This window comes from Myotis brandtii, unplaced genomic scaffold (genome assembly GCF_000412655.1).
Source record: "Myotis brandtii unplaced genomic scaffold, ASM41265v1 scaffold68, whole genome shotgun sequence".
In the NCBI taxonomy this organism is placed as follows: domain Eukaryota; kingdom Metazoa; phylum Chordata; class Mammalia; order Chiroptera; family Vespertilionidae; genus Myotis; species Myotis brandtii.
Genome location: NW_005370657.1, coordinates 3,173,312 through 3,183,965, shown reverse-complemented (window position 1 = coordinate 3,183,965; position 10,654 = coordinate 3,173,312). Strand labels below are relative to the sequence as shown.

Sequence of the window (10,654 nt, the reverse complement as noted above, 5' to 3'; positions counted from 1 at the left end):
CCTGTCTGCACCCCAACCTTTATGGAAGCCTGAGGATGGCGGGATCCATGGCTGACTGTGAAGAGCAATGTTAAGCCACTGAGGCCTTGGGGCTGTTTGTTGCTGCAGCAGAGCCTGGGCCACCCTGACTAGCAAACTCATACAATCCTCACCACGCCCCTTCGAGGTATTATTGTCCCCATTTTACAGAAGAGGAAACTGAGGCTCAAAGAAGGAAAGTAGCTCCTCCAAGGACACACCAACCAGGGGACAGAGCTGGACTCTGAGCACCATCTGCCCGACCCCAGGGCCTGCCTTGTAAGAGGGCACTCGATGAGCGGTTTGTTTCACATCAGTTGGTGAGAAAGGGCGGGGTAGCGTCCCCGAGGGTGGGACTTGGGTTGGGTATAGCCCTATGGTGCCAAGCCCTCCAGTTAAGCTGTTTGTCCCCGAGGCAGAGGGCCGTGGCCTGGCTCCTGTGTGCCCTCCTCCCTGGGCACGGAGGAAGCTGATCTTGGCAGCTGCCAAGGGCAGCCTCTTCGGCTCTGAAATTCGAGGGGACAGCTCGGCACAGCTGGGTCTCCCACGGAGAAGGAACCACTGGGGAGCACGTGGCATCCAGGCAACCGGACTAAGTGAGGTGGCAGATGTCACGTCCTGCTGCCCAGGCACGGAGCACGCACCGTCTCACCGGGTTTGATTCCAGCTGGGAGAAGTGGGCATTTCCATCCCATTTTACAGACCTGGACCCTGAGGTGCAGGGAAGTTAGCCACTTACCTACAGGTCACGAGGCTGGTAAGCAGAGCAGCTGGGACGGTGTGCAGCCACGGAGCCCGCACACTCGGCCCCTCCCCACCCTCGGATGCCCCCAGGGAGCGGGACGTAAACAGTCCTGATGTTCGGTCGACTTGGGTGGTGGTTAGGGTTCCCCTTAAATGGTCCCTCCCGTGGACATGTTTCACGTGAACTGCGTGTGTGCTGTAACTCACCAGACGAGGAGGGTGTTGATTTGGTAACGGAAGGAGGCGATGATTTCAACGTCCCGTGAGTGCAGAGGGCCGTCCTGTCTTGCTCAGTGTGAAGGCGGCCCCGGTGGTTTCCCAGATGCTCGGTTCCACACCACCTGGCACCAGGTGGTCACCGTGGTCACTGTCTCAGGATGAGGTACTTGGACTTGAAGGATTTGAAGCAAGACGCAAAGACGACACGTATACGACTTTTATTTTAATATTGAATATGTCACAGGATTTAATGACCAAATTAGTCATTTACATTTTCCAAAGATATCTAAATATAAAATTGCTGAAAATTCAAATACAGATAGCAAGCTACAAATAGTATTTGTTTTTGTTTCTGGGGGGTGGAAGACATTAGAAAAGGCTGCTTCTGTTGGCTGAACAAAGCTCAGAAGGAAAGAGGAATTCATTAAAATGACCCCTGTGCAAAGAAATACACTTGACTTTGAGATGCTGTTTTGGTCACATCTCTTGCTGGACAATTTAAAAAAGTGTTTGAAAGGCAGGTCCTCAATGCAACACCTGGTCCCTGAGCCTGGGGTCGGTGCGGGAGGACGTCGCCTGGGAGGACCTGGAGGTGGTGAAGACCGCAGAGGCATCGGTGTGGCCAGGTGGCCGTGCCTCCTGCCCTGGAGCAGGCTTCCCTGGGCCCCACGTCTGCTCACTGCTCCCCGATGTGGTGGAGAGCAGCAGCTCCCAGCCTGGCTCGGTGAGGACAGGGAGGAAGGGACCGAGGCCTCCCAGGCAGAGAAGCGCCAGGAAAACCCACAGGCAGGCCTATCGCTAGTTGAAATGGACACTTGCTACTTAAGGATGGAGACCACTCCTGGCGGGAGCCGAGCATAGCCTGCAGACCAGCTCCCCCTCCCCTGGCTCCCCCTGAGGTCGGAGGTGCTGGGCCGAGCTGGGCGAGAGGCTGCTGAGGGGAAATGGCGCCGCCTCGGACACACACCCCTAGGTCCCCTTCCTGACCTTAGTGAGAGACTATCCTCAGAGCATTGCGCTCATTTAAACAAATGGCAGAGTTAAAACTATTGACTAAGCCCTAAACATTTCTTCTGAGAAATCGAGCCACGGCTTTTCCAATCTGCCTGTTCAATATGGGAACAGATTTTAAAGCAAATAACATAATCAATCCTCTGCCCCAAAGAATGGTCCGTCATACCAACCGTAAGAAAGAGGACACCTGTTTATTAAAAGGAAAAAGAAATGTACATTTTTGTTCTTCAAGAAATTTGATCAAGTTGTAAGGAAATGTGTGGGCATGGCTATGTACATCTCGGCGGGCGGGCGGGCAGTGAGGGGGGCTGGGCAGCGGTGGCTCCTCTCGGTCGCCGGCCTGGGCACTGCTACTTAAAGCCGCTGCTACTCGGGCGGCCCGTGGAAATATCCCCAGACCTGTCCTAAGGTGCCAGCCCTGCCCCAGGAGCCCCCCAGCCCTGCCCTGAGGACTGCAGGACAGGTGGGCGCTGGCCAGCTGGCCCTGGCGCAGCTCTGAGCTCCGGAGCAGATTGAGGCTGGAGGCCATTGTCACTGCTGCCCCGATTTCTTCTCCTTCTGGAAGCTGAAGCTTGTGCGTCTGTTCAGTTTTCTTTGTTTTTGAGCAAAATAGTCAGCCCGGGCAGTGCTTGCTCGTGACTCCAGGATGTAGTTGACCTGGAAGCAAGAGGACACAGCCCGTCACGCGCAGCAGCCACCCGCTCGCCCAGGGCGACAAAGGCCATCTGGCGGGTGCCCTCAGGGGCCTCCTGTGCTTGGGGTCCAGGGTCGCAGCAGCCCGGCAGGCTGGGAGACACAGGCTTGGAGAGGACAGTGCTGGCCCGGCCTGCCCGCCAGTCAGCGGAGGCTTTTCCGACCACAGCCTGCGTGCTCACACGTGCTGCCTCCCAGAAGGCTGTGCACTGGTTCCTGGCTCGGCTGCTTGCCTGCTGTGCAGCCCTGGGCTTGCACTTAACTTCCCAGAGCCCCACTTGCCTTGTCTGAAGGATGAGGACGTTGTAGGAATAAAAACCAAACCAAATCAAGGCTCTCCATTCAGCTCCTACCCCTGCCCCCCCCCCCCCCCCCCCCCCACCCGCTTTGGGCAGGTGCAGAGCTCCCAACGATGGTGCTTCATTTCACACTCACAAGCCCCCAGAGCAAGGGCTCATCTGAGAACAGGGAAGTGAGGCCCAGGGAGGAGGGTGGCGCTGACCAGGACCACGCAGAGGGCAGGGCCAAGCTGGAGCGGGGCTGAGAACGCCACGGTGAAGTGCACAGTGGCCGCCTTCCCGGTTACAACTCGGACAAGGAGCTCGGCCTTCTGCACGCTGCTGCTCTCGGGACCCTTTTATCTCCCCACGGGCTGACACACATGCAGTCACGGTCGCCAGCATCTGCCAGGCCTGAGCCTGGCCCCATGCCTGGTTCAAGGTCTGTGTCCACTAGCCTGACAGAGTGACAACTGACAGAGGGGAGCACACAGGAAGGGGTGACTGCTGGGAGGTGCGGCAGGAAGGCCTGCAGGGGGAACGGGGGAGCTGGGGTTGGAGAGAGAACGAGGAGTGTGGGGCTAACAAGGCCAGGGGAGAACCACGGGCATTAGGCACAGCAGAGGACACAGGGAGGGGTGCCCTGGAACTGCAGAGGCTCAGTGCGGTCGAGGTGAGGTGGGGAGGAGCCTGGGAAGGGCAGTGGTGCCGTGAGCAGACTTGCGCCCAGCGGCGAGGACCAGCCCGACTGGGCAGCAGCAGGTCTGGGTGCTTTTCAAGGATTAAAAAGCCTCGTGAGTGGGAGGCCATCATCACCCCCAAAGCGCAGATGGGAAAGCCGAGGCGCGGAGCAGTAATGACACTGCCTCAAGGTCACGAAGCCAGCGTCTGGGCCAGGATCTGGGGTGGGGTGAGTGCCAGGCCCTCGACTGACAGACCTTCCGGTTCTCCAGGCCCCACCTCTTCAGAGGCACCCCCTCCCCCTCACGCCCTGACACCACTCCTCCCACCGCCCCAGCTCCTCCGGCTGGAGCTCTTTGTGAGCAAACACCATTTCTCTTCACTCTCAAATATATAAAGTTATGACCAGAAACCTGAGTACTTTTTGGTACAGAAACCAGCCACCACCTGTTGATTCTCCACTGAGGGCCCCGTGTCCTCCACCCAGAGCGGGGAGGCGGCGAGGGACGGCACACCTCACAGGGGGCCGAGGCTCCGACACTGTTCCCTCCAAACTTTCTGCTCTGATAGTCGCCAGCAGCAGGCATTAAAGGCTGGTGTGTGCGTACAGAAGGCCTGACACGCTTGGCCCACTGCCTCGCCAAGTTACCAGCTGAGAGCAATAAATCATGAGGCCGCAGGCCCCGCTGACGATCGGGACACTCCAGACAGTGTGTGGAAATAAGGTTTTATCATTCTTAATGAGAGCAATCTTTGCATTCTATCGTTTGCACACTCAGCCAACCTAGTGTTTTCAGTGTGTCTTTGGCACATACAACTTGACAAAAGCATTTCAAGATGATCCTTAAGTAGCCAACTATTTCCTAAATTTGTTATTTTCAGTGCTTTGTGATAATCATGTAGATAATTTTAATGGAAGATTAATGTAATAATCAGAAGATAAAAACGCCCTTTGGTCTGCCATTAGCTGGTTAATATGCTGTGGCTTAAAACTTGCACAATTTTATGCACTATAGAGTGTTTCACTTTCAATGCATTTTACAGCTCGAGGCATAAAAATATAGGGAGTTTTCATGGCCAATAAAGCCACAGCCTCCATCACTCGATCATGAGAAGAACCCGATTTGAAGAGACCAATGATTCCTCTGAGATTCATCTGGGAGCCTGCAGAACCAGGGACCACACGCGGCTTAGCGCAATTAATATCCCCGGCCGGGAAGGTGGGCTCAGGAGCGCCTCAGCCTGCATCCAGCCGACGCTCCACCCTTCTGCGCTCTGTGGCCCTGGGCCTCTACCTCCTCATCTATAAAATGGGGATAAATAGCGTCCACACTGCAGAACAGTTGTGAAGGCTGAACGAGAGCGTGCGTATGCAGTTGCTGCTCAGTAAATGGGAGATATTAATGTTTCTGCACAGGGAAAAACACAGTAAGAAAAAATAACTGGATGGAGAGCTGCCTGTTCATCATAGTTTCTTTGACATCAGCCTCTGGCCCTTGTTTCCTCCTTCAGTTTCAGTCGAAAGCGCTCATTTTATGCAAAACACCTGGATTCTAGAACCACCACAGGGATTACTCGTGCCTAAGACTGAGCCCTGAAGAGCCTCTGATGGAAACATTTCTGCCAAATGACTGGACAGGGCCGGGGCCGCAGTGGGTGGGTGCTGACGCGAAGCTCACGCAGACCCCGGGGGGACGGCCATAAGGCTAAGTATTCAAACGGCTATAAAAGTCAGAGACGGGAGGAGTGAAATGTAATCTTTCGCCAGGACCGTGGCCCTTAGCTCTCGAACTGATCAGGCCTGAGCACGCGTGACTCTCCCCGAGTCTCGTGCAGGAGGCAGTATTTCTGCAAACAATTGATATGAAAGCAGACATTTTAGGGGCGGCGACGGGCCTCGGGGATTCTGCAGGAAAGCATCTGCTTCGGGGAGCATTTGGTCCTGTGAGATGATTTCTCTGCACTTGCTCTTCCACGGTCTCATACTGAAGTCATAAACCTGTGTTTCTGTCATCAATCTGCTGTTGTGAAAATTATTTGATGTCAAACACAGGATTATAATTTTACTAGAATCCTTCTCAAGTCTTGAATATTTTAATGCTGGCTATAAAAAAAGCCCAGCCCTGACAGGGTAATGGAATATTTCGTTACCTAGGCCCTGAGTACTCTGCACAAGTTCCCTGTGCCGTCTGGTGACGATATGGCAAGTAACTCTTAGCTCGCTGGTTCTAAGCATCCGGCAGGCGCTGTCCCCGCGGCCTGGGCCCGGGTGGGGTGAGGGGGGAGCTGTGATCCAGGTGGTCCATGAACCTGCTGGCCTTCCCCCCAACTGACAGTCTGACTCTGTCTCTGCTCCTGACTGTCCCCCGCTCCCCATCTCCCCAAGAGCAGCATCTTTTTAATCCTCATCTACCACTTGTGGAAACCTTGCGGCCACGAGGACTTTGCCTCAGCATCTTTCTGTAAAACAATTCCATTTCGTTGAAATCCCCCACTCAGCTCCCTAAGTCTACACACTCTGGGGGTTTAGGAGCACAAGGTCTGTAACGTGGGGTCCAGTTCTGGCTTTGCCAGCCATGGCCCTGGGTAAGTGCCTTTCTTCCTGAGCCCCTTTCACCTTGAGTGTGGGAACCTCAGGCATCGCTGCCCACGGAGTTGTGACGATTCCATGGAACGGTGTGTCAGCGCGGGCCCTGGTGGATCTTTGCTGCTTTTGATTATTATTACTTGATGATTCCACTCTCAGGAAGAGATTGAGTAGCCATCTCACTGGGTTTATCGCATCTCATTGGATTTGTGTTCTCACAGGCCTGTGTGGTGTGGGGCAGTGCAGCTGCCACGACCCCACTTAACAGGCAGGGAAACTGAGGCGCCCAGAAGCAATACATCTTACAACTTGGAGCCCCTCTGGCTTTAAGACCTGCTCTGTCAAAGCAACTCTTTTTCCTCTATCTGGTCAACTACACATGAATCCGTTTGAGGAAAGGATTCTGTTTGGAAGTCTGAGAACCACTAGTCCAGGGCTACTGGAGTAGCGCCCAGGGCAGCGGCCTGCAGCACCTGGGAGCCTCTTAGAAACACTCACCTCAGGCCCTCCCCCGGCTCCTGAACCAACAAGACCCTGGGGCAGCCTTTCCCAGCCCGACAGGCTTTGGGAGGTTCTGTGTGGCCTGCCCCTCCCCCCTTCCTCTGCTCCACACAGGCCTGGTGCAGCCTCCCAGCCACGCTGTGCGGGCCCCGCCCCTCTGCTCCTCACAGGCTGCTGATAGTTTCAATGTGTAATGTCCGTGTCCTCGACAGAGGAAGAGCTCTGAGGGCAGGGCTGCGTCGACCCCGCAGCACCTCAAGCACTGGCCTGGCTCGCCAAGGTGCTCAGCGAGCAGTGTTGAGCGGTGGTGACATCCAATTCTAGCATCGAGTTAGGTGTGTTTTGAACGGGTTGCTAGAATTACCTTGGGTACAGTAAGGTGTCTTCAAATAATAACTGTTTCCTCAGAGTCTGCTCCAGGAGCCTCAAGGGGCTTCTGGCAATGGATGGAAGGAAAGAAATGGTGTCTAAGAAGGATAAATAAGTACATGAAGAATCAGGATTTCTGGGGGGCTAGGAGGAAGCCGAGGGGCGTCCTGCTTTGGCTGAGTGGGTACAGGACAGCTGAACTGCGGTGCGTGCGTGGACTGAGGGGTGAAGGACATGCTGCCAGGCCTGAGAACCACCCAGCAGAAGCCAACCCAGCACAGCTAGTGCTGTGGGCGGGGACACTCACCTTGAGCATGATTTCATTGACGGTAGCAGCGTCAGATTCGAAGTAGAGGTGTTTATAGTCATGATTGCTTAGATACGTGAGTTTAAATATTGCGTGACCTGGAGAGAGAAAAAAGTGTTGAGGGGTTACCTACAGGGGAGACCCACTGATTTCCCATCATTCCAGATCAAGTGAGAGCGAGTGGAGGCCGTGTGGCAACTACTCTTGACAGTGGTTCATTTTTCTCATTACAGGCCGGGGAGAAACGGACAGTAAAAAATAAAAATATCAAGTCAAACGGCTCGTGAGATCCTTTCACTCTGGAGGGTGTTCAGGGCAACATCACATTAGGAAGGCGTGACAACCTCTTCCACACAATAATTTCATGGAAAAGGTGGCATTTTTGAGGTAGAAGGCCAATTACCTCCAAATTATTACTCTAAAAATAACTGTGCTTGAAGTAAAATAAATGAGCAACAGGAAGGAGAAAGGCTGATAGTAATGCCATTATGAGCCTTCTCCACGGCCCTGGCTCCTGCTGGGAGGGGAGCCGTGGGCTTGTGACCCTGCAAGGAAGCAGCTCCCATGGCCCCAGCCATTTCTCCCTGGAAGGATGTGTGGCCCGGGGGGCAGGCAGGGGGAGGGCTGCTCTAGACACGGCCAAAGCAGACCGACCTCAGGGGTCTGAACCTCTGAACTGCCCCAGATCCAAGTTCTCACACCCCTTCCCCATCACCTGCAAAATAACCATGCCATTTCTGAGACTGCCTCCTGGTTTAGCCTCCTCTCATGCCACTGCCCTCACATGCCACAGGCCAGCCCACCGCACACCCCACCTGCCCAGGCCTGGGGTCTCTCGGTGACCCATGTGGAGAAAGCCTGCCATCCTGGGGGACCTGGCTCAACTGGTACCTCCTTGAGCAAGGTTCCATAGCCACTCTTCTAGGCACACTTCCCACGTGACTCCCACACCGTACGTACTGTCGCCCGCAGCCCTGTCTGCACTCCCCGTGCCTGTACTTTGGGGCACACGTGCCAATCAAATTACCTCCTCTAAACTGAGACATAGATGCCAGCCCGCCTCAGTCCAATGGGAAGCTGTCCCTGCCCCATCAGCACACGCTGTCCTGGGGTTCTGGGAGACCCCTGTGGCCTCCCTTAAGGAGAAAGTCCCTTTTCCCCTTAGGCTAGTTTGAAACATCTGACATCGAGGCCTCAGAAGCAGCCTTGCCCAGTCTGCTGCAGACTCCCTGCTGATGGGACTCGAATTCAGCATCTCCTTCTATTAGGCCTTCTCATCCGTTGTCCTTTTAATTGAAACAGCGCTGGTCACAGTTATTAATTAATAATATATCACCCATATTACCGTAAGTTCACCTCTTTCCCGGAGAAATTTTCTTGGGGACTTTATTTACAGTAGGTAATTCTTCAGATCTCCAAAAATAAACTGATATATGTTGCACATATGTGGCCAGAAAAGTTGAGCTGCTGGAAACATCATGATATACTAATTGCGACGATAAATTCTCTATGGAAAAAATTAGCTAATAATTTCTGAAAAACCTCACTTTCAGTCACTTGACAAATTTAGCCTGATTCTAAATGGTGGCACTAAATTGTCAGAATTCTTAGCCGGAAGCTAATCATTCTGTTCACACTAAGTTCCTTGTTTCTGGTCAGAAAGTGGACCTCCTATGGATGTAGCTGCACGCACGCGTGGGCGCTCCTGGATCTTCACAGGCCCACCTGGGACAAGAGTCTTGGTCATATCGCCGAGGCAGAACAGTGCGGCCACCTCTGCTGGCCATGCTGTGAGCAAGCAGAACCGTCTATGAAGGGCACAGGCTGTGAAGGACAAACAGACACCCCTCTAGGAGGCCTTGCTGCTGACACCTGGCCATGGCAGGCACAGACTCCAGGGCCTGGGGCTACAAAGACCAGCAGGTCTCAGGGAGGCCGGCAGACCCGGAGCGTCGGGGTTCACTGACCACTCTGATAAGCGATCTCACGGACTGTCTACACCACCTGCTCCCACTCGTCACTGACAAAGCCAAACCTCAAGCTGCCAGAGCAGGTTTCACCTGAATGACTGAGACACCGAGACAAACCCACCCCGACTCTGGTCAGAGCTAGATCTACACATGGCACATGTGGTGTGCAGTCTGCACGGGCCTGGGAGGCGCTGATGGAAGGAAGCCCTGACACCGTCTCCATGTGAGCTCAGAGGGGAGGCCCGAGGTTCGCCTGCCTGACAGTCACATGAAAAAACAAAAGAAATCATCGTAAATCAGGCCTCCTGAAAGGCTGCCCACAGAGGCCCGGAGAGCACCAACATACCACCTCCTGTTTTTGCTGTGTGTCCCTGGCCTGTCCCCAGTGCTCACTCCCGAGCCCCTAGGGAAAGTGAGGTGGACAGGAATGATGCGTCCCACCCCCACCAGTTCTCCGAAGCCTCTGACTTATCTGCCTTCCCAGTGAAAGCATTCACAGTGGCTGCGAGAACGGAGACGTCACCTGGGGTGCTTGTGTTTGAATTTCAATGAAGCAGCCCCATGGTGGCTATCACAGAGCCACCGCTTAGTGACTGGGTGAAGGTGTGGTGGGACCCCAAGCAGAGGCTGCCCCTTGCCCCGTGGGGGGCATTTCGAGGGAGAGCCCCAGTGCACAAGCTCAGGCTCACATCACAGCCATGTTTGTCACACACCAGTCGACTCACTCCAGGGATCTCGGTTTTGCTTGGGGCCAGAAGGGCAGTTTTACTGGGTTCAGGCCCTGCCAGGGACACGAGCTAGTACAAGGGTCTGCTGTGGAGACACTGGGTGGAGGCAGCTGGCCTGGTGGGGGTCAGCTGGGTAAAGGTGGGGGTGGAAAAGGGTAAGGGAGGAGTGGGGATGAATGTACAGGGGCAGGAGGCAGCAGACAGGATCGTGTATAGCAGACAGCCAGGTGACTCAGGGCAGGTACCAAGGGCTGGGGATGCCAGATTCACCAGCCGAGGAAAGCACTAGTGGGTTGGTTGTAAGATGGGCAATGAAGTAAATGGTCAAATTGTGCTTCTGGATGTTCACCCTCGCTCCCCAGGACCTGGAGACAGGGGGAACAGTGCCTCGGCCACCAGGTAGGTGTGGATTCGGTTTTGAGCTGAACGGGGTCAGAAAGGATGCTGAGAAAGGGACTGACTTGAGAGCTATGAGAAGGGAACGTTGGCAGGACTTGGGGAGACTTTTATAATAGAACTAGAGGCCCGGTGCACGACATTCATCA

The 10,654-nt window shown here is 54.6% G+C and overlaps 1 protein-coding gene across 7 annotated transcripts in view; it reads right to left on the bottom strand.

The window, feature by feature from the left end:
- Positions 1-1,191: 1,191 nt before the first annotated feature.
- MAPKAP1 (mitogen-activated protein kinase associated protein 1) overlaps positions 1,192-10,654 on the bottom strand; it is a 190,004-nt gene continuing 180,541 nt past the window's right edge. For 6 of the 7 annotated variants that reach the window (XM_005881489.2, XM_014529392.1, XM_005881493.2 and 3 more), the window contains 2 exons: positions 7,412-7,509; positions 1,192-2,652 (listed from right to left, as the gene is read on the bottom strand). In XM_005881489.2, the coding sequence (XP_005881551.1) occupies positions 2,527-2,652; positions 7,412-7,509 (224 nt within the window). In that variant the 3' untranslated portion in view covers positions 1,192-2,526. Of the gene's footprint in view, positions 2,653-7,114; positions 7,203-7,411; positions 7,510-10,654 lie in introns of those variants that run through there. The other variant, XM_014529391.1, reaches the window with a different exon arrangement.